Source organism: Pinus tabuliformis, chromosome J (assembly GCF_031772625.1).
Source record: "Pinus tabuliformis cultivar Carrire ecotype Pingquan chromosome J, CPIR1, whole genome shotgun sequence".
Classification (NCBI taxonomy): Eukaryota; Viridiplantae; Streptophyta; class Pinopsida; order Pinales; family Pinaceae; genus Pinus; species Pinus tabuliformis.
Window position 1 is genome coordinate 1,641,408,495 of NC_142295.1, and position 24,272 is coordinate 1,641,432,766.

The 24,272-nt window shown below is 39.6% G+C and overlaps 1 protein-coding gene across 2 annotated transcripts in view; it reads left to right on the forward strand.

The window, feature by feature from the left end:
* The window catches only part of LOC149233824 (uncharacterized), a 337,293-nt gene that overhangs the window by 202,112 nt on the left and 110,909 nt on the right, over window positions 1-24,272 (forward strand). For both annotated transcript variants that reach the window (XM_089379859.1, XM_089379860.1), the window contains exons 8-12: window positions 10,056-10,146; window positions 11,923-12,015; window positions 12,176-12,208; window positions 12,372-12,454; window positions 12,528-14,085. In XM_089379859.1, the coding sequence (XP_089235985.1) occupies window positions 10,056-10,146; window positions 11,923-12,015; window positions 12,176-12,208; window positions 12,372-12,454; window positions 12,528-14,085 (1,858 nt within the window). The remainder of the gene's footprint in view (window positions 1-10,055; window positions 10,147-11,922; window positions 12,016-12,175; window positions 12,209-12,371; window positions 12,455-12,527; window positions 14,086-24,272) is intronic.

Below are 24,272 nucleotides of genomic sequence, written 5' to 3' on the forward strand. Positions count from 1 at the left end.
TGTTGTTCCACAACTATTTCGTAGTATAGCAGGAAGCAAATATTTGTGGCGCTCAACTTGGTAGAAGCATAATACATGGCTGCAAGTCAAGCAGCATGTGAGGCGATATGGATGAGAAAGATATTTGTTGGATTATTTGGTCAGATGATGGATCCAACTGTGATCTACTATGATAATCAGAGTTGCATCAAGCTCTCTGAGAATCCTATTTTTCACGATCGATCCAAGCATATATATATATATATATATATATATATATATATATATAGCCGGTATCACCATGTACGGGACTGTGTGCAGAAGCGGATAATGGTTCTTCAGTACATTTCGACAAAGGAAAACGATGCTGAGATTTTGACAAAGGCCTTGTCAAGAGGGAAGTTGAAGTTCCACAGGTGCAGGATAGGGATCTTGATAATCCCTTTCTCGCTGAGAGGGAGTGTTGAAAAATGCAGCAAGAAATTCTCAATTTGATTTTGCCTTGATTAAATTAATAAAATTTGAATTTCCACATCAACAAACAACTTGGATGTAGTTAACTTGTGTGACATGGCTTGTGTCACCCAATTTACTCAGTAAATTCGAGTTGGAGGAGTTAGAGTTCAGTTAAGCATGTGTGATTGCTAATTTGTAGCAATCAAAGTCAATTATCTCAAGTTGTTCAAAGTTAAACTAGTTCCAACTTTTGGAGGAACTAGTGGAAGGTCAGTGGTGCAGTGGGATTTCAGTCAAACGCAGTGATCATCTAGTTAACTGATCAATCGACCCAAAATAGCTAGTGCATGCAGAGAATTCAAGTTCCCTAGCTATGGTGGAGATTCCAAGGCAGTGTAACATTAGTTATAGACTAGTCTTGAGTGTATAGGTGTTGCATTCAGTCAAATGATCAACCTTGGGAATTGCACAATCCGTTTTGGAGAAATTCTTAAATAATGGGGGCCTAATTTCTCAAGAATTGCGCAAAGAAATAGGGGCTCAAGCAGAGGCATAAATTGTCTAAGTCAGGTCAGAGCTTCTCAGTGAGCAGAGAGATAGGTTATTCACTTACAGGTTGTGTTCATTTGAGGAAAGCAATTGTAATACATCTCTATTCATTAGATTAATGCAAGCAGGCATTGATGTTTTTAGCAGATTGATTTCCCCTGGAAAAATATTGTGTGCATGTGTGTTATTTCTTATTGCATGTCTGAATTTTTGTTCTAAATTGTGAATTAACTTCCGTAGAGCAGTAGAGTAGGTTTTTGTCTTGTGATTTTGATCAAAACTTCATGAGCACTTGCAAATCTACACCATAATTGCTACACAGCCGTGGTCATCATTTCATTGTCCGTCGTTCTACTGTTTGAGTAGTTTGTAGCACAAGTTCATTGTTGGAGAAGGGATGTTTGACAGTGATAGGTGGAAACTCACCTGCCCTATGTTTGTCTTCATTGGAGCAGTGCAGGAAAGTAATAGTGGGAAGAAGTCCCTAAGTCGCTGAGGAGCAACAGTGGGCAAGAAGTCTCAAAGTGTTATGGTCTTGAAGGATGAAGGAGCAACTATTGAGCGTGAAGACCCAAAGTGTTGGTTGTAGATGGACTAATGATCAGCTAGAGGGTAGATTGGAGAGCCATGTTCAGTGGTCTAAAGGAGCTAGTGCATTGATAGAGGCAATGCTGCAAAACAGAAGCGAAGGACCCACAATATGTTCAAGATACGACAAAGAAGCTATGATTGTGCACTACATCATCTAGATCGTTAGTGTATCTTGTTCTTGTATTATTGTACTAGTGGATGTATGAGGGCCATTATCCCTGGTATGGGAGCCCTAGACTGTTGTATTATCAGTTTGATTAATATAACGAAGTTGGGTTGTTGATTAAATTTGTAAAAGGTTGTGTATATTTTGTGCACTAGTAGATTTACTATTGTATATTATTCCGTTGTGCAAAGTAGTCTTGTTGTGATACTTGGATTGGTAGCGTCAGTGATTTAAGATTCTATCCTAGACTCTAGATTGTGGAAAAACAACAGTCTGCACAATCCAGTCTTACGATAACAATTTATCCCATCTATCAAGTAATTGCAAGGTTCCACGGAAGATTGGTTTAGGATGGTTAGATCCCTTCTCAGTGCGACAATCTTGTTTATCACTTAGAGGATCCTATCATCTTGTACCATCAAAGATGACAACTCTTGAATGATACGAGTAGATTACAAGACAAAGAAATAGATGACACACCTTGTCAACAATAAGCTTCGAGGACAAAGATTTTTTGAAGAGAAAGGCAATGTTATGAATAAAATATATAAAATTAATAAAATTAATAAAAGTAAATAATAATCATAATAATGATTAACTAAATAATGACTAGTATACTATGTTGGAAATATTGAGAGGGGGGTGAATGAATATTTCTTTCTGTTGTTATATTATGCCAGTTAATATTTTATCACATATTAAACTAGAATACAATAAGTAGAACAAAAAAATGATTTTATTAATGAAGATGGTGAGGATTCCAATCCTTTTTTACAAAAATCGGGGCTCTGACCTTTACGACAAATCTTTTAACTTATTTAAGGCCCCAACCTTGAACAAATCCAAGCACCAACTTGGTCAAAATGAAGATTTCAATCCTCACAACAAATCCAAGCACCAACTTGGTCAAAATCAAGATTCCAATCCTCCTAAGCTCTAACCTTTCCGAATAGACTTCAAAATCAACTTTTGCAAGATGTATCCAAAATAAGTTTCAAATACACTTCAAAATAGATCTACAAAATCTTCTCAAACCTGCTACAAGTATGCTTCAAGTCTGCTACAACAAGGCTTCCAAACGCTGCTCCAACAAAGCCTTCAAGAACTGCTCCATATTTGCCTTCAGTCTAGTTTAAGGAAGGCTTCAATAATACTTCAAAAATTTCTTTAAATGTTGATTTGGGATAGCATCAGATGTGTTCTAGCCTTGAAAATTGGTGGAGAGGCTAAAGCACATGAGATCTCCAAGACCCAGAAATGGTTTGGGCAGAATCTAAACAGTTTGGGAGATATTAAAATAATTAATATTTTTAATGGAGTCCCTAAATCTAAACTTAGGGAAAATAAAATATTAACGTGAATTAATATATAATTGAGTTAGAATGGTCCAAAAGTCATGGATCAAGCCATATCTAATCTTAGCTATTGATTAGGGACTTAATCTCGACTGTTGAATTGTCAATGAGAAAAGTATAAGAGAAGGCTTGAGGGTCACTTGGAGAACACACCAAGAGTTGATCAAGAATTCGATTTTTTGTGGCAGGGCTTGCTGAGGAAATCGAAGGAGTGATCAGAGTTGCAACTGAGGGGTAGTGAATGCAGTAACAGAGAGGCAGAGATAGTACTGGGAGCATCAGCACAGAAGCCGGGAGAGGGTTGACGCAGAGCCAGCTAGAGGCCATGCAGAAGTAGCCAGAGGCCACGCAGAGGCAGCCAGGAGCTGCACAGAGCCTGAGGAGGGCCAGTGTGGGAAACACAGAGGCTGACACAGAGCCCAGAGAGGTTGACGCTGGGCCAAAGAAGTTGACGCAGACCCTAGAGGTTGACGCTGGGAGATTATGTGGGGCAGATTGGGGCTAATATCTGTCTTTGACTGAGAGGTACTACTGCCGAGGGCATTCTCTGTTGGGTGAGCCATTTCTGGCACCCAGATTGTATTCTGAAATTGCTTAATAATAAAACCCTTGGGTTTTTTCGGGGACATTAGTCCAAAAGTAACGGTGTCGCTTGTGTGCTTGTTTTTTTTCCCTTCAATTGATGCTCTGTATGTGTTGAGACTTTACTTGTATTTATTTTCAGTATTTACATGGTAAATAACTTGTTAATTAACAGAACAAGTAGGAAGAAATAAATCAGAAAGTACAGGAAGGATTTCTAACAGTTAGACGTAGAAATTCCAACATTAAAAGTCTTCAAGAGTGCTGCTCCAAATTCTATTACAAAGGATGTTCCAGAGACTCTTCAAGATTTGCTCCTAAATCACTTCAAAGACTGCTAAAAAATACTCCAATGACTGCTTTTAACGACTCTTCAAAGATGGCTTTAGAATGTCTTCAAGGCAGCTCGAAAGTCTGCTCTTAGAATCTGCTTCAACAATGATTTGAAGACCCTTCAATTGATTTAGATTAAGCTCAAGAATAGTCACCAATCAGGCTAGATTTGTGTCTAACTAGCCCAAATTCTATCATAAAAAGGGTCGAAACAGTGGCAAAGGTCTAACTTTCCGTAGGGCCGAAGTCTATCACTCCATAGGGCCAAAACAGTCACTCCACAGAGTCGAGATATTTCACTTCACAGGGACGAAACTGTCACTGCACAAAGCCAAGATATGTCACTTCACAGGGCCGAAAGTGTCACTCCACAGAGCCTAGATATGTTACTCCACAGGGCCGAAAAGTTTGCTCTAGAAGGTCGAGTACAGGGGTTCGAAGACTTTAGAGGCTGAGGTCTTTTCTAGGCCTAAAGCTTCCACTGGAGGGTCGATTTCATGCCAGGAGAAAAAGGTCCGAATTCCTCTCCACAAGAGGCAACAATGGAGGTCGAAATCCAACAAAAGATGGCTCCAAAAACGAAACAAAAATCCACCAATAAACCTTGATCCAAAATAGAGATAACAATCACAAAACCTTGCTTTGACTTGCCTCTAGTTTCATGATCTATGAACCACATCTTTCTAACCTAGGTCCAAATTACTTATGATTCTCTTGCTCTGAGTTCCTTGCTGAAATGGAGGAGGCATGACTTGTATTTATATGAGCTTGATCACACACTTTAACTGATAGGTCTTTTGGAAGGGGGGCCAACTTATGTTTATGTAGGCCGACTTGTCCTGAGAGGAAAAATATGGCTTTTCTAACTTGTAAATTTGAATTCTTTTCAACGAGGAGGATTTAGGAGGCAAGTAAATACTCGTTGGAAAGGGTTTGCAGTCCTCTACAAGCCCATGCAATTATCTTCTTGAGCTAGTGTTTCCTTTGACATCAATAACAAATAGTCTTCTAACATACTGAAGAGGCATGTCTCTAAGGACATGATCGCTCATGAAGGGGCACCTACCTAGGTATATAAGTGGGTCCTCATTTGTAAATATCTCATATCTCTTGTACATTCAACACTTCTTATATAATATATTACTATATTACTATCTTATAATGGATATTTACATATTCCATATATTATGAATATTCCATTGCATATACGAACCTTGTTCGTTAACTAATCTATTTTTGAGATTACTCGTAATCTATGTCATGCATGTATTAATATATTTTTTATACTCAACAACGAAATATGAGACTTCACTTTTTCACTAAAGTGATCTACAAAAGCGAATTGCTTTTTGAAAATATCTCAAAATATTTCTTGCACTTTCACACTGAACCTATGTTGAAGTTTTTTTCCAAGCTATAATTCTCAACACCAATCATCAAGTATGTTCCCACCACACATCGAACACAAGAGGACCATGTAAACCACCCCCTCCTAGTGACATCTATATCAGAGCATCAACATATAATGTAGAAGTCGCTAGGAAACTTCGACAACATTATGAAACATCTACCTTCTAGCACCATCATCTAACCTCTTGGGGGACTAGAATGATCATCGAAGAACAAGATGTAGCACATCCAAGATAAACATATATACCAAAACGACACCACAATGAGATAGGATGCTCCGTAACCGTCAAACGTGCAACCAAGGGACGATCGACTTGGAAAGCTCATGTGAGAAGTGACACTCATATGTCAGCAAACATAATCATCCAAGCAAGGAGAAGTGAAACTCTCCCAACCAAAGACTTCCATCAAATGATCCAATGCCATGAATAGAAGGGGTTCCTGGAGATATTAGAAGGGGTTCTTGGAGATATTTCCCTAGGCCAGTCCAATGCTCAAAAGGTACCAGCAACAAATCCAAACAATGTGATGAAATCACAAATTGGAACTGTTACCCACCACATGTGGGTTGTGTATATGGGAGAAATTTTTTTTCCTCGATGGTCCTTAGTCGACAACCAACAGCCCCTTGCAGCACCCAGATAGCTCGATGTGCCATTTTCTTCGCAACCTGAGCCAACAATGTGATCCCTTGCCCATATGTTATGAATGTATGTTTGAAGGTCGGCCTCCCAACCCCAAAGGTATGGATTTTCATTTGTATAGTTGAGTAGTTTTCCTTACTTGTCATGGGCACTTTTGGGCATGAATTGGTGGGGGGATTCGGCGGAAAGAGTGAGTTAGGTTTGTGTTCTTGTCTCCATTTCCCGATTTCGTGGTTACCCTTGTATCCTAGTTGTGTAACGACACCCACCAACTATGGGACCGGACTCACCCAAACGGCCTGTGCACTACATGGGAGATCCCGATTTTGGTTGTGTGGTCCCACTTTCCGATACCACGTGCATTACTCCCCTTCCACTCATCTTAGCCCCATTCATCTCTTTGCCCATTTGGGTCCACATAGGGTTAGTCTTCCCCTCCTCTTGTCCACACCTTGGGTGGGGCTTGGAACGATGCCCTAAAGGTTGATGCAGTGAAAAAGAAAAGAAAAAACATAATTTGGCCACTCTCAATAGGAATTGTACCACAAAATGCGAAAGATGGCCAGGACATAAATTTAGCACGTGGGCAAAAGACAAAGATGAGCTCTACCCCTTATTCATGGTCATCACCGTGGTTCCTATGGGCCCTAGATGAGCCCCCTCCATCATTAAGGAACCCATGATTGTCCCAACCCTTGGTGGTTGATGAACTGTCCCACCTCAAAGGGGGTATCCACTGCTACATATTATTACACATCATGCTCTCCATCCCTTGGAGCCCTGAGTAGTTATGAAGAAAAATCAGTGAAAGGCTAAAGGCATATGACGAAGGGTGGAAAAACAAAGGCCAGGGTAACTCATGTACCACGATTTGCTCCCTCCTACACTCATATACTCAGGTGTGGGCTTTCCTTGTTATAGCTACCCAATGTACCTTAACATGTGGTTTGGAATCTGGATGATTCCCTGATCCCCATTCCATTCCATCATTATATCATTTGCCACTTGCCTCTTAAAGGATGTACTATGGACATGCCACCCCCTTTAGAAATTGAAATCGCCTAATAGGGTCCATGGTTAACCCCTTTTTGAGCTTGAAGACGCTTGTACTTGCCAAAGCCCACTATGGAAGGGCATGCCTCCATGAAGTGCCCATTGATCCCATAAGTTTTAAGCATTATTACTTGATTATTCTAATGATTTGTTGTATTGGAGGGCAAGGGGACGCATTGGATCTTATGCAGGATTGTAGGTGGGTCTTCATTTAGGGCTTGGTCTCCTTATATGGGGTCTTAGCTCTCCAGAGGGCCACATTGGCACTTATAGGGTGAGCGTTGAGAGCCGTGGGTTTCCACTATAGCAGATACTACTTCATGGATCCCCAACAATGTTCATTGATTGCTCGTGTTTCACTTTTTCGATGAGGATGATGCACGTAGTTCACCATGCCCAACAGGCTCCACAGTTGCACCATACACTTGGCAGATGTTCTAGGATGCCTCCCGCTGCAAATGGAGGGTTTATGTCATCACTCTGGCCCTTACAGATGGTTTACAAATATATTTGATGCATTTGGAGGCCCATGAGGTTGTCCTTGTGCCCCTACACCCACTTGGGAGCACCGCAGGTTCTTGATTAGTTAACAAGGGGCCAACCCCTTGTCCACTATGTTTGGAGGCCCTTTCTTCATCATGACACCCCTTGGACTTCATCAAGCCTCTTCAAAGGCCATCATTCGAACCTCTTGAGAGACTTATCTTTACATTATTGAGCTATTTGGTGGGCTTGTCACGAAAGTTTTGTTATTAAGCACATTATTTATTTTAGGGGTTAAATTAGGCCTAATTGGCTAAATCGAATTCATTAGGAATGTATAAATAGATGAGAGGTGATTCATTTCTCTCATCATCACTGGGATTGGATCATTCTCTCTTGTGAGATTTTCGCTATTCTTTTTGTAGGATGAAATTGGATAGATGGATGAATTTTGATGTTTGGATCTCTTCATTTTTGTCTTGGAGCTTCTATATTGGCAGATGATGGTGATTGGATATACTTGTTCTCACATGTAAGTGCTCTTTTAATACTATTTTGTCTTTTTCTTATGTCACATGCATATTGTTGGGGAATTTCACTATACTAGGCTGAAATTTGCTGCTTTTCTTGTGTGAAATGGTGGAAATTTGTCTTTTTATAGCATTGCATCATGTCATGGGCCATGTTTGAATAAGTGAATATTCCTAGAGATATTTTGTTAAAATTTTATCTTGATAAGTCATCACATATTGCATATCGAAGTGTAAAGACCTTGAAGCAATTGCCCCATGCCCTAATTGCCATGTGAAATTGTTCTAGAGGCCTCCTTGACCAACTGAAATCATCCCAAGCATTGGAATTTTCTTGACTCCGTTTCTCCCAAAGGATTAGGGACTGGTCCTCCATAGGTGATCACTAAAAAGAATAATCATTATCACCTCTCCCACTTTCTTTTAGGCCTGGCCTCCATAGGGAACCTAGGGCATCACATTTCTCACAAGTTACCCATAAAAAAAATTCTACCTCCTAGCCTCTACTACATTGTTGTGTCTCCTTTGAGCCCTCCAAATTTAAAGCCATTTCGACAGTGGGATCTTGAGATATTTCAAGCCCTAGCTCCGAGATTGTTTCATGCCCTTTGATTCCCTTTGTTAGTGACTTCATTGGGATCATTGTATTAAGATTGTTGAAAATTCTTCCCGTGATCCCCTTCTAGCCCCTCAACTAGGTCAAGCATACACTTGATTGATCAACTCCAACCCCTTGACCTAACTTTGGGTCGACTTGGTCCCGTGTGGTCCCACAACCTTTTGAAGATAATTTCACAAAGACCACTTGGAATCCAAGTTTTCACAAGGATCTTTTGGACTAGGTCCCTCCTTTACAAGTCTTATTTGCAAAACCTAGCCCTTGAAATCCCCTTGGCCCTTCTTAGAGAGCTTTACACCTTTCTTCTCAAGCAAGCAAACCACAAATTGAGTCTCTCTTGTGAATAGGCCCTTAGGAATCACTCTTATCCCTTCATTGACTTATTCATCTAGTGATTTCCTTCATAACGGGTCTCTTCCCATCGGTGAAAGTCCGTAAAGAGCAGGGAGCTTTAGTTGAGGTGACAGTGGGCTATTGCTCCATTGTTGCCCTTGACCTAGTAGTTGCCCCTTTAGGATCCACTCCTAAGACCTCTGCTAGTTTGAGCAGTAACAGAAACTTCATAGAAATATGAGGTGTAACACTGCAGAACCTGCTGCCGATCACTTCTGGGAATTTTTGCAATTCCCAAACACGCTTGATATATACGACTTCTCCCGAAACATGCCACTAATAATCTGTGAACCCACTCTTGCTTAAGTGAGCTTTTGTAGGCATCCCCTGGTAGATGAGGAGCTAAGGAAAGACTTGTAGCATTGTAGGAAATATGGACAGAGGACAAAATGTGGAGTCTCTTATCCTTCTGTTCGCCTGTTCAAGGAAGTTTGTTATAGGTGCAAATTTTGACAGATCTAAGATTATTTGAAAATGTATTGTTAATTTTATTTTATTCTCCTATTTATATGCAGTCTTATGTGATGGCTCTTTTTATGCATATTGCTAGGTGATTGGTTTTTCACACCTGTTCTGCATGTCCTATTATCTGATTGTAGTTGTAGGCTCATAATCTCAGGAATTGACACTACGATAGCCTGCTGCAAGTAAATGTCATTGTTTTATCTTGCCAGTGAATAATAATATGAAAGCAGTTAATATCCAAATGTGTGGCAGATTCATTTTCATATTAGCACTTGATAGCTGTATGCTTCATAGCTGCCTACAGCATGCACTCTTCTTTATTTTGTTGGTTTTCTAGTACTTTCCTGTACTCTTTCAGCATCTCTCCAGTTATGTTTGAAGTGATGTGATGCAGCATTGAAAATATTATACCAATCTTAAAGTATATTACTTTGATATTATTTGCAGTGAACAAAAACATGGGGGAATGAATCGTGTAGTAGTCTGTAACATTCATGTATTTTTTAATCCAAGGCGAGGCGAAATTAAACTTGGACAGGTACTTTTTCTTTCAAAGTCTGAAATAAATGGTTTTCCCTTCTGTACTTACCATCATATATTTGTGATCAATCTCAGATGGCCTTTTAAACTTGTCGATGAGGAGTCAATGCTTTATGCCCCTTGCTGCTTCATCCCATAGCCTTCCTCTCACTGACGTTAAAGTTAGTGTATTAGAGGATCATTTTTGATATGTTTTCTCACCTTATTGACTCTTCTTGATAATGTTGATTAATAGGACCTAAGTTACCAGGATTCGGATACGGATACGGATACGGATCCGGATCCGGATCCGGATCCGCTAGTTTTTTGAAAATCTAAGATCCGGATACGGCAAGGATACGTCACGTACAATCAAAATATAATATATTAATATTATCCATAAATAATTAAAAATTAAATTGTAAATACATTAAAAAAAATTAAATTTAAATTTTAAATACATTTTAAAAATTTAAATAACATGACTTAAATAACATATATCAAATATTAATATAACTGTTATTATTATGTTATATAACATATATATATATAAATATTAAATAATAAATACACGAATATAATATATATAACTGTTATATTAATATATATTATCACTGTTATTAAACATTAATATATTAAACAACAAACAGCAAATAACAGTTATATTAATATAACATAATTATATCTGAACGTTATATAACATAACATAACAGTTATATAACATAACTATATTAAACAGCGAACAGCAAATAAATATTAAAATAACTGTTTATTATGTTATATAAAATATATATACGAATCGTGTAATATGTAAACAATAAACATTAAACATAATACAATAAACAATAAACAATAATATAATACATATATTAACCGTTAAACAATAAACATTAATATAATACATATATATGTTAAACAATAAACATTAATATAATACATATATTAACCGTGTGCTACGCTAACCGTTGTTTATAATTGATAACAGTAATGTATTTAAATTTAATTAGCTGGTTAACGCTTAAACCCTCGGCGTGAATAATGCTGCCCGTCTGTGTTAAGACTGCGTGCTGCGTGCAGGGGAACCGGCGGCCTGACCAAAGTGAACGACGCTGCGTGCAGTGGGGCCGGCGGTAAGCCCGCAACCAAAAATTCGTGTGCAGGAGGGGCCGGCTGTGAGCCCAGATCGAATCAATGTGTGCAGGAGGGGTTGACTGTTGGAATGGCGACAAAAGAAAAGGTTATAATATATGCGGGAGTCGGGACCACAAAATATCTAAACCGAAAACCTAAAAAATATCTGCCTTTTTAACTTTTTTCTGCCACCGATCACCGCTTCCGGCAGCCACCGACGGGATCCGTATCCTGTGAAAGCTAGCCGTTTCCAAAAACTGCGTTTTTAAAAAATACGTATTTTTGACCGTATTTTGGAGTATCCGGATCCGGATCCGGTTCAGATCCGTGGATCCGGCAATACTCCACCTCCCTGTGCCGGATCCGGTAACATAGAATAGGACCATTTTGATTTGTATAATTTACCTTGGAATTGGTTCTCTAATCAGTTCCAAATTCGTTTTTCAATATCAGCATGCTTGAATATTTTCCAGTCTTGTAAGATTATTACTTCTGAATTCCTCAGGTGCTTTAAAAGTTGTGTTTTCTTATGCCGAATCAATTTTCAGTTCTGTTATCTACCCAGATTCTTCACTTTAGTCAAGGGATTTACTGATGTGGTATACTGATTATTTATGCCTGATTTTTTTCAAGATGAAGACTAATTATCTTACAAATTTCACAGGTCAGGGTACTGCTGGAGCAAGCACATACTGTTTCAAAAGCATGGGATGATGCTCCTGTAGTGATTGCTGGCGATTTCAACTGTACCCCAAAGGTGTCAAATTGAACTTCATCCTTACTTTATGCTGCTATGTAGATCTCTTGTCTTTCTTGTTTAAGCATTAATTCGATTGATTTAAAACTTTTTGTTGGAGTGTTTTCTTGTAATTTTATCATTCTACTCTTATGTTTCTCATCTGTTTGCGTTTTGACAGAGTCCATTATATGATTTCCTGTCTAAATATGAGGTGTGTTCATCTTCAAGATTGATTGATTTCACAGGCAGTTGTCATCTTTAACATGAATGATGTTAACAGTTATTTGAATCAGATAGAGGAGTGAGGCCTTGGGTTTGGAAACATTCCTGCTCAAACTGAGGTTTTACTTACATCTGCTCTTATTGCATTATAGTTGGATATTTCTAATCTGGGACGGAACGTAATCTCAGGACAGCAAGACAGCCAGCCAAATTTCAGGCCAAATCCTACAAGCAGGTAGAGAAAGTTGACTAATTTAATTTAATTTTGTCTGAGATTACAGTTGTGACTTCATTTGAATTTATTGCAGTGATGTTCCAGAGCTTGCACGCTTGTCAGCTACTATCCTTCAAAGCGTGACCAGCAATGAAGTCTGTTCCAGAAATGAGTCCCTCACTAGTTCTTCAATTCTAACAGAGAGCATGACTCCAAATGTTCGAAAAGGTACATCTATGGAATGTCAGTCTGTTCCAGATGAGAAGGGGTCAACATCAACTGGCAGCAGCGAAAAACTGTCAGTAACAAGCTTAAAGGGTGAACATGCACAGGAATCAGTGGGTATTGCTCAACATGGCAATGAGATGGCCTCGGATGTTAGTGATGATGAAGAAAGGAGGTTACTGCAGTCATCCTCTTCTGAAAGTCTTGCCTTGGCAGATGGCCCAACTATATCAGAAACTGGGGTAGATGAAAATGAAAGGCACTTATGTCTACTGCCAATTCTCAGGGAAGAGGCAAGGAAGGAGGGGGAAGAGAGAGTCTTAATTACTTCAGAAGCCGTGCAGTTGGAAAGTAAACCCATATTGGTTCTGGATGAGAAATCTCTGAAAGAAGTGGAAGGGTCAATGGGTCTTGGTGGTGGCTCCCAAGAAAATTGGCCATTAACAAATGCATGTGTAGAAAGTCAGTCTGTCTTGGGGGGGGAAGAGGTGGTCTCAGGAGGTAGTACAAAGGAAAGTTTTGATTTTGGAGGAAAAGACATTTTGACGAGCAAAGAAGGGCAGGCCATGGAAGAAAGTCAGTTTGTCTTGGGGGAGGGGGAGGTGGTCTCAGGAGGTAGTACAAAGGAAAGTTTTGATTTTGGAGGAAAGGATATTTTGAAAAGCAAAGAAGGGCAAGCCATGGATGCTATAGATGACTGCATAGGTAACTACATAAGGGATTCATCAGAGGCATCTCAAGCTGAGCTGTATCCCAAGGAAGTTGAAAGAGCAAATCCATTACCAGTAGATAGTTCTGGTAATGGGTGCCAACGTGTTGCAACCACTATCAAGGAAACTTCACCAATTTTAGGTGGCTTTGAAGATGCTCAGAATTCCCTGGAAGTTTGTTCTTCTATATCTGGAAAAGAATGCCAAAATGGTTTTGGTAGCTCTGGTGGGGTGGGAGAGTTCAACAATTTTGCAAGTCAAGAACAGTCTTTCTATGAAAAAAATGCACAAGCATCTGATCCTGTAGGGATTGTGGATGTTGAACAAACTGTGGTGCAGGATGAATTATCATCTGCTTTTAATTTTGAAAGTGTTGATTTAAATAGAGATGATGGTTCATCAACTTTAAGGAAGAATGTTGTGGTTCAGGAAGAACAAGTGGAATTTCACAATATGGACAAGACTACAGAAAGGCCCCTGCTTACTGCCAAAGATCTAAAGGTATGTCAATTTGAGCAAGGATGTGAATCAACAAATGAGCCCCGGGAAATGTCTTCAACTTTTCCCTTTGATTCAAATGTCCCTGTAGAGGCAACACCACCACCATATGATCCCTACTCTTGGAGTCCAATGGAAATCGAGGCAGCAACGGGAAATGCTGATTGCCGTTTTCTTCGACATGATCTAAAGATAAAAAGTGCATATACTGAAGTTGAGGTAGGGTCTTATTCTGATATAGTGGAAAATATGTGATGCAGCTTAACAACTTATGCATTTACATATTCAGACATTATTTTGCTCTCAGACTTGTATATTGAGACATCTTGACTGAATTGTTTGTTGAAGGAAGCACTTTACTAAAGAAATATCAGATCTTCTATGTATCTCCTTTTTCCAAAGAAACAGTAATGTTCAGAGGTAGATCCATAAATGTTGGGCCTGGAATTTTTTATATAATTTTGGACTTGTCTAAGCAGGCGACAATTTCACCCGGACAACAATTTTCTTGTCGGAATTTGACAATTTTTTTTCAAAAAATCTGAAACTGGGAGCATTTGAATTGTTTTTTTAATGGTGGAAATGGATTCAGCACCCTCATGAACCCCTGGAGCACTTAAATTTCTAAAACTCGACAGCTGTAACCTGGATTTCCAAAAATTTCTGCCAGATTTTGTCAAAATGTGCCCGGAAAACCATTCTTTTTTTGCAAAATCGTTGCCTGTTTAGAATATGCTTATAATTTCTATGTTGGCTCCCTTGTTTTATGTAGATGTTAACTGTGGCTGTTTCTGGCTGATGATAATCAAGCATTTGTTCCAAAGCCATGCAATACAGTGGTGTCTGTGTATATGAAATTTTGTTAGTATAGTGAATGTTTATGGTCATTCTTTAGTAAATAGTAGTTTATTTTATGTAAATAAAAAATACATTAAAGTACTTTAGTATGATAAAGAAATTAATGCAAAGACATTATCAAACTTATTTCCCTCTTCATTCATATAAATGTAAGAAGACGTATTCTATTTTCAATGAACAAATATTGGGCATTTGTCTTTGAACTGTATGGTTCTCTCTCATTATCTAGTTTATTTTTCTGATATTGTGTCAGACCCTGGTTATGAAAGAAACCAAGTCTCAGAGAGAGTGAGGCCCTAGGGACTAGCCTGTCCACTGATGGTCTGAGGCACTGCATTGTAGAGTAGGGAGATTTTGAGTTGAATACCATACACACATTTTTTAAAGAAAAGTACAGTACAGATTTATGGATTGCGGGGGTGTAAAAATCATTTAAAGCAGCTGCCATGCAGTTTCAGAGCTGCCGTTTGGGTTAGTCATTCAGCTGCTTGTGGCTGTAAGCATTTGAAAAGGCACCATACCAGTGTTACTTGGGAGCGGGAGCGAAAGCGGGTAGCGGGAACGAAAATGGGTGCGGGAGCGACATTTTCAGAAGCTCCTGGTTTGGGAGCGAATCCCGGAGGGTTTTTTATATAATATATATATTTTTTGTAATTTTTATATTTTGATACATATATGTCAACAAAAACATGTAGAATGATGAATTAGATATAAAAAACATAAAAAAACATAGATTGAACCATATAACAACAATCATCTAGAAGTTATAATCTTCATCAACCACGTCCACATGTTAGTAACATAGTAACATACATCATATTGAGTCTCATGATTCATCAATCTTAAAGTTTCAAGCTTTCAAAATCCAATATATAACATTTATCATCAGTGATCACCAAAGTTGTACTTGTAAGCTAAGTGTAACCATTACAACAAATAATATCTAACATGAAATGAAATGTTATAAAATGAAATGAAATGAAACAACTTTCAACTTTCATGAACCATCATATTCATAATTCATTACTAATGAGTTATAATTGCCAACTTCAAACTTAAATTGTCATATATTGTTTAAAAAAATATCATAATAAACATGAAAGAGTCAATAGTTATAAAAACTACTAGAAACTAGAAAAGACAAGTAAATCTATTATCTATTTCTTATGCTTGGGCCTCTTGACACCACGAGAAATGTCTAATTTCTTAGTCTTGTTGAAAAATCAGGATCTTTGTCATTAATATCACCCCTCTAAGCATTAATATCCACTATCCAGAGGTATCTTTGTCATTACCTCTCTATCTGTATAGGGATCTTTGTCATTAATATCACTCTCTAAGCATTAACATAATATAGAAAAAGCATAGCATGTCAAGTCAAGATTTTGTTTGAGTGATGCGTACATTTTAGGAGGGTCATGATAGAGGAGTTCGACAACCATTGTCACTAACATCAAGGTACATAGAGGGATTGGTGCTCTTGATTAAATATGAGTTCCATACTCTAATACATGACAAAATTCAATGGAAACATGTTACATTGCAATCCCCCAATCCTGAAATCCTGAAAAACTGATAAGTCTGCTGGATTTTGAATGAAATCTAAAATTCTACTTTCTCCATATGAAATCCAATGAGGTCGGAACCACTCTCAAACATCCTGAGTCATTTCATGGTAATGTTCAAAATTTAAGTAAAAGGATGAAAATGAAAATTAAGGAGAATGTCACTTTTACTTTAAGAATTTAACATTACCATGAATCTCATATCAATAATAGGGCCATAGGCTTGATCATTAAGTTGCCCCACTCAAAACTTATTTGTTTCTTTGAAAAAAAATTGCATTTGGAATATTACTGCAAATTTTCTTTTGCAAAAAAGGCTAAACGCTCCCAAAAAGGCAGGGAGTTTTTTTTTTAAGGAGCGTGCTCCCGAGGCGCTCCAGAGCCGCTCCCACTCGGAGCACGAATTGGGAGCGGGAGCAAGAGGGGGGGGGGGGGGGGGGGCGGGCGCTCCCTTGCAACACTGGAGTAGGGAGATTTTGAGTTGAATACCGTACACACATTTTTTAAAGAAAGGTACAGTACAGATTTATGGATTGTGAGGGTGTAAAAATCATTTAAAGTAGTTGCCATGCAGTTTCAGAGCTGCCGTTTGGGTTAGTTACTCAGCTGCTTGTGGCTGTAAGCGTTCTAAAAGGCACCAGTGGCCATACAATTTTTTCTCTTTGCCAGCTGCATTATGTGTGAAAACTTCAAGTCCTATGTGATTGATGCCATTGTCACCCCCCAAAAGTGGGTAATCCCATAGAAGAAAACTCTCTTACTTTGGACTAGTGTTGCGAAAATCGTGATATTATTGCGATAACAATAAAAAATCACGAGTTTTTCAAAATGCCAATATTATCGCCCCATTACTACGTTGCTTTTTTCTTCCAAAAAATCGGTGAAAAAATCACGCGAACTTCAAAAAATCGTGATAATTTCGAAGTTATCGCGATTCGATGGGAAGTTATCGTGGGGGTGGCGGACAACGCATTTTTAAAAGGGAAAACACGATTTTTTTTTGTCATTTTGAACAGACAACGACGTGGATTGAGAGCTGAGGACGAGAGGAACCCTGGAAGACGTCTACTAGGGCAGAAGAGGAGGAAGCTTGGAGATTTTAGCATCCCAAGCAAGAGAATTTTGTGTTTGGATTAAATTTCTCCGACAAACTATGGTTGCCAGGTATGGGCACCAAATTTGGCCATTTTGTTTTGGTTTTCTTGTTTTTGCTTGGGTTTCTATAATCCATTGTTTATCTAAGATTTTTGAGTGGATTTGATAGTGTTTTTTTTTTCATTTTTGTTGCATAGAGTGGAGAGAGTTCATTTTGAATTGAGTTGATGTTTTTTTGTTTGTTAAATTGTCAAAAGTTCAATGTGTTATGTCATGTATGTAATTTTTATTTTTATTTTTTGTAACTTGCAATTCTTATTGTGCCATAGGTTCAACTTCAAAGTTCAAACTTTATCTTACATCAAAACTCAAGAGTTCAACCAAGTTACAAACATGCCAAGGAAATTGGACCCTCTGTGGGGATTTGGTGAACCCGATGGATGGATTGATAGATTGAACTTGTCTTGTAAGTTGTGTGGGCAGCATATGTTAGGGGGGGTTTATAGATTGAAGTATCACCTTGCACAAATCCCTGGACATGATGTAGGGCCTTGAGAAAATACAAATGCGAAAATCATCCGAAGAGCCATGAGATCATTGGAAGAATTAGAGCAAGAGAGAGTGGCTAAAGCATAAATGAAGAAGCAACTAGTAGGAAGGGTGTTAGGCTCAGGTGAATATGGAAGTGTCACTGGTTCTACTTCAGCATCAATGTCTACAACCAACCCTATAGCTGCCTCATCATTTTTTGTTCCTAGAACCATGCCTGGTTCACAACCATCTATCACTTCAATGATTAAAAAAAATGAGAAAGAACAAGCTGACAAGTTGTTGGGCAAGTTTCTCCTTTGGAGTGATATTCCTTTCAATGTTGCAAGGAATAATCCATTTTTCCTGCCCGCTGTTGATGCTATTGCAACTGTTGGCCCAGGGTACAAAATCCTTTCTTATGATAACTTTAGAGGCCACATTCTTCAAGATGAAAAGGTTGACTGCACCAAAAGATTGGAGGAGTTTACAGCATCATGGGCACAAACAAGATGCACGGTGATGTCAGATGGTTGGACCAACCAAAAGGGGAGAACCTTTATAAACTTCTTGGTTAGTTGTCCCAAGGGGACAATGTTTATGAAATCCGTTGATGCATCTTCACATATCAAAGATGCAAAAACTTTATGTGATTTGCTGGATGTGTTTATTTTGGAGGTGGGTGCAGAACATGTTGTCCAAGTCATAACGGACAATGCTGCAAATTATGTTGCTGCTAGCAGGATGCTTGTGGAGAGGCATCCTATTTTATTTTGGACACCTTGTGTTGCACATTGTATTGATCTGATGTTGGAGTACATAGGAAAAATTTCTTCTGTCAAAGATATTGTTGACTCATAAAAAAGCATTACAAAATTTATATATAATCATGCATCTGTGCTTAGCTTGATGAGAAAATTCACCAACAACAAGGAGTTGGTGCGCCCCGGCGTTACACGGTTTGCCACTAGTTTCATATCTCTTCAATCCCTCTTGAATTCTATGTGGGATGTGAAGAGAATGTTTCTTTCAGATCAGTGGCGTGATTTGACAGTGAGTCGCAAACTAGAGGGAGAGGTCGTATACAGATTAGTTTCATACCAGAATACTTCTAGGCGGGAGTGCACGAGGTGTGCACCGTTACTGAACCTTTGGTAAAGGTTCTTCGATTAGTTGATGGTGAGAAGCCCACAATGGGCTATTTGTATGAGGCCATGGACAGGGCCAAAGAATCTATTCGGGCCTACTATGATGATAAGAGAGATGAGGGGTTTCAGAAACAACTCCTCCTATGGAAAGTGATTGATGAACGATGGAACAACACACTCCATCATCCCATTCATGCTACAGGGATCTACCCGAACCTCGCATTTTCTTACCCATGTGGGTTCGTATTTGATGCTGAGATCATTGATGGATTCTTAACCTGTTTTCAGAGGATGGTGCGATCTCCAGCAGAACTTGCAGAAATCTCCAAAGAAATGGAGATATACAGGATGGCAGGTGGCACATTTGGCTTTGAGATGGCTGTGACTGATAGGACAACTAAAATGCTAGGTATTTTTTAGTTTGTTTCAAATTTCATTGTCTTTTCAAGTTCATAACTTCATACTTTGCTTCAACTTTCAAATTTCATTTTTTTTCTTATGTTTATTTTATTTGTAATTTTGTTGTAGATGCATGGTGGAGAATCTATGGTGCTAGAGTACCCCATCTGCAAAAGCTTGCCATTCGAATCCTCAGCCAAACATGTAGCTTCTCAGGATGCGAGTGCAACTGGAGTGTATTTGAAAAAATACACAACAAGAATCACAACAAGTTAAACTTAAAACTTAAAATATTGCAAATTTCCAATTAGTTTTTTGAATTCATTAAATAAATTTTTTTTTTATAATTATTATTTTATGATCTTTGTACAGGTTGGAGTCCTAGCGACTTAATGACATGGTCTACATCTACTACAATCTTCGATTGTGGGTGAGGCAACTTTAGAGGATACTTGATATGGAGGCCATCTCATTGGATGGGATTGACACCACTGCTGCATGGAGGGTTGAGGCTGAGAGGCCTCCCATGGAGTCTGCTGATGATTGGTTAGAGCAAGAGGTAGTGGAAGACGTAGAGGGGGAGGAGGAGGAGGAGGAGGAGCAACAAGAAGAGGAGGTGACACCACCTACCCGGGCTACCCATGCCACTAGTAGAGAACGTGGTCTACCTCTTCTAGCTCCCACTTCTTCAAGTTCTAGAGCACAACAGAGTCCACTACCAACTCCACTGACATCTACATCTAGAGGTAAAGGGAAAGCTATTGCATTTTCTCGTAAGAGGGGCAGAGGAAATTAGTAGTATTAGACTTTAGTTATTTGGTTCTTTTCATTGTATATGACATTATGACTCATGATATGAGATACATTATTATATTTTTTGTTGATATTTTGAGGTTGAGTTGGGACTTAGAAGTCAGGACTTACTATTCAGGACATGATTCACTGTTATGTGTGATGTAGCACTGGAAATGATATTACACATCTTATATATTAGTTCTTTTATCATATTTATGTGTCAATGTATTTATTTTATGTTGTAGATGCTTTAGATATTAAAAAAATTGAAAAAAATGAATATTTTTGTATTTTACGAACTTTTCCTGATTATTTCTCGATTTTTACGATTTTCTCCGATTTTTTCTCGATTATTTCCCTCGCCGATATTATCCCGATAACGATTTTCGGAACATTGCTTTGGACAACCAACTAGCCAGGAACCCTATATTTGCTCAATATATGGTGATATGGCACATTTCTCCGCCATGTGCACCGGTTAGACACCTCTCACCATCCGACGTTCCTCTTGAAGGAAGGTGGGTCACTGCTTTTACTATAAACATTTTGGAATCATGTGCTTTTACTTAATGTTTTGTGCATTCTAACATGGATAAAGGGGCGATTTGGATGGTTGATTGATCTTGATAGTAAGCTTGTTCTCTAACCTTACGAAGCGGGTTAGTTTTTGGTCAGAATTTCATCAACAAAATAATGGAGAAAAATCATATTTATGACTTTGACCAAGTTGCCCCAGTGAAGGAGAAGTCGGCCCCAGAAGTGGAAAAGCCACATCTTCCAACACGTAAATAGAGCATCGTTGGAGATAATTTTGACATCTCATCATCACAATTCGATCTGAAATTCGCATAGGCAAGTTCACACATGCGAAGGAGGAGGAAATTTTCTATTTGACCGAGAGTTGACTTTTTGATCTGTTTGACTTGCGTTGACTTGGAGGATTACTTCTGATTTGACTGAGCTCTTTCACTGCCTTGGGAGGCCGAATTGCCGAGAATCTTTGACTCCGTTTGACCGCATTGTTATCTATGTTATGGGCATGTTGACTAAGATTGACCACTGGTCAACTCTTTCCTTTGACCGAGACTTTTTGCTGTTGTTTTGACTGAGACTTTGAATGGGAATATTCTCTATGTTGAGCGAATCTGTGATCCTGAAGTTGATCGATTTTTTCACTGTTTTCTGGGCATTGACCTTAGGTTTGATTGTTATTACAGAGTGGAGCTGGTGAGGTACTTTTGTCAGAACAGTATTGACAGGGCAAGGCCAAGAGGAGGGAGTTGTTACCGAGAGTTTCTAGCTGAGAAACTTGGATCAGTGGTGCAATTGCACAAATGATCCGAGTAGGGGGCATCTCGACATCGACAAAAGGATTTCCAGGAGGGAAATCGAGAGTCAGAGGGAGTCAGATCGAGAACTTCCAGGAGGGAAGTAGAAGAGCATCATGGCACTACACAGAGTAAGAGACCAGGATAGGCTGGATGGAGCATCAAACTTCGCAGTCTGGAAGGCCAGAATCTTATCCATACTTGACAGAAGTCGTGTCAAGAACTTCACCTTGAAGGTTATAGCTATCCCAGTCGACCCAAATGATAACGACAAGTACAAGGAGGCAATGGCGAGGGCCAAGAGCATCATCCTTGATGGGGTCAAGGACCATGTAGTACCACACATTGCCAAGAAGGAAATGACATATGAGATGTGGGAGGCCCTCAAGAAATTGTACCAGCATACTTCTGTGCAGAGAAGAATGTTACTAGAGAATCAGTTGAGGTCGTATCAGATGAAGAAGGGAGAACCGATTGACACCTTCCTCAGAGGACTGAATGAGATCCGAGATCAGTTGATTGCTATAGAAGCCACGCCGGATCAGAAATTGATGGTGAGGACAACCCTGAATGTTGTCTCAGAAAACTGGGAGGTATTTGTCCAGAGTATACTGGGTAGAGGGACACTTCCACCTTGGGATGAGATGTGGGCTGCTCTTCGCCAAGAAGAGATCAGACGGCAGTCAAAGATGGGTATGTAATATTCCTAACCCAGAATATTCCTCAACCCCAACAAAAACTCCAGCGAAATATGTGCAAATGATATAATAACCCAGAAGTGATAAAATAACAGTGGAATAGTATATAATAATGTAAATCGGAAATATAAGCAGATACACAAGAAATGCAGCGAGAAATGCTAAGCCATTTTATTATACTGAGCAATAAATGAGTACAAGAGGTGATTAGACAGATGGCACCTCGACTTGCATAAGGCAAGTGAAGAAATACTCTCAGAATGACAAGAATGGCCTCTCTGCATGAATGCTGCTTCTGTTGTTAGAAAACAAATGATGATTTGGGGCTGCTCCCCTCCTCGGAAAAAGCTGAAACTCTGGATTCGGGCTCTACTCAAGAAACCCAGAAAAACCCAGAAAGCTTTCCTGGAATGGCCTCACACTGATCTACGTCCCAGCTGCTGGGAAACTTCTGTGCTGTTAGAAATTGAATGAGGATTTGGGCCTGCTCCCCTCCTTGGAAAAGGCTGAAACTTTGGAATCGGACTCTACTAGAAAAACCCAGAAAAACCCAGAAAAACCCAGAAAGCTTTTATGAAATGGTCGACCCCCGAAAATCACCCCTTTGGGGTTCTGCGCAGTTCCTCAAAGATGCTGATGAAACTGCTGCTGAAATGCTGATGAAATTGCTGCTGGAATGCTGATGAATCTACTGCTGGAATGCCAATGGAAATACCTTGCCCGAGCAGACACTCGAAGTCCCTCGGGGCTAAGGGTGAGATCTCCGAACGGAGACACTCGATGCACTAAACAGTGTTGCAGACTAGCTAAACAGCCAGCGTGCTCTAAGTCGAAATGATTATAACAAATGCTCATAACTAGAATGATCCCAAATGAGGGGGTTCCTCTCTATTTTATAATCTCTGCCTCTCATAATCCCTAGGCTCACTTTCTCCTGCATGATCCCCTTCTTGCCATGTGTTCCTTCCCTCCTGCGCAGTACCTCCATGTGTTTGCGTGGGCCCCATTTCTGCGTCCCCCTTTGGCCCCCTTGGTTCCCCCTTAAGTCACAACGTTGTGCTACCTAGGAAGTGACTTTTTATTCTAAAGTGAGTTATGTTCCCCCTTCCTCACTTTTTATTTACAAATAACTATAGAAGGCAAAAATAGAACAAAATCGAATATCCCAATTAGCCATAGCTAATTAGGAATATTACAGTCTCCCCCGGCAAACTGTTGTTTGTCCTCAAGCAACTGAAGTGATGGATGCTATAAGATCTCCTCACTCTCCCAAGTGGCATCCTCATCCGGCAAATTCTTCCACCTCACCAAGAATTCCCGGATTGTCCTGCTCCGCAATTGTCTCTCCCTAGAGTCAATGATAGCCTTCAGTTGCAATACCAAATGCCCCTCATCATCCATGGGTGGTAGCTCATCCGTCACGGTCACCTGCCGCCCCAATGCCTTCTTAAGGCATGATACATGAAAAATGTTATGAATCTTCTTGCCTTGGGGCAGCTCCAACTCATATGCAACCTGTCCAATCCTGTGTATCACCCTGTATGGCCCATAAAAGCGGGGCTTGAGCTTCTCAACCCCCTTCTGCTTCAGCGATGATTGTCGGTATGGCTGTAATCGTAGGTAGACCATGTCCCCTACCTCGAACTGTCTCTCCACCCGACCCCTGTCGGCATACAACTTCTGCTGGTTCTGCGCTGTAGCCATGTTATCCTTGAGAGCTCGGAGGATATCCTGACTCTCTTGGATCCAAATCTTGGCTCTAGGAGCCTTGCTATCACCAAACATCACGTCAGCAAAAGATAAAGGATGATACCCATATAAGGCATAGAATGGTGACATACCAATGGACATGTGATGTGAAGTATTGTAGAAGTACTCCCCCAGATGCAGCCACTTCAGCCATGCTCACTGCTGCCCACTGACATAGTTACACATGTAGCCCTCCAGCCACTTGTTAACTATCTCCGTTTGTCCGTCTGTTTGTGGGTGATC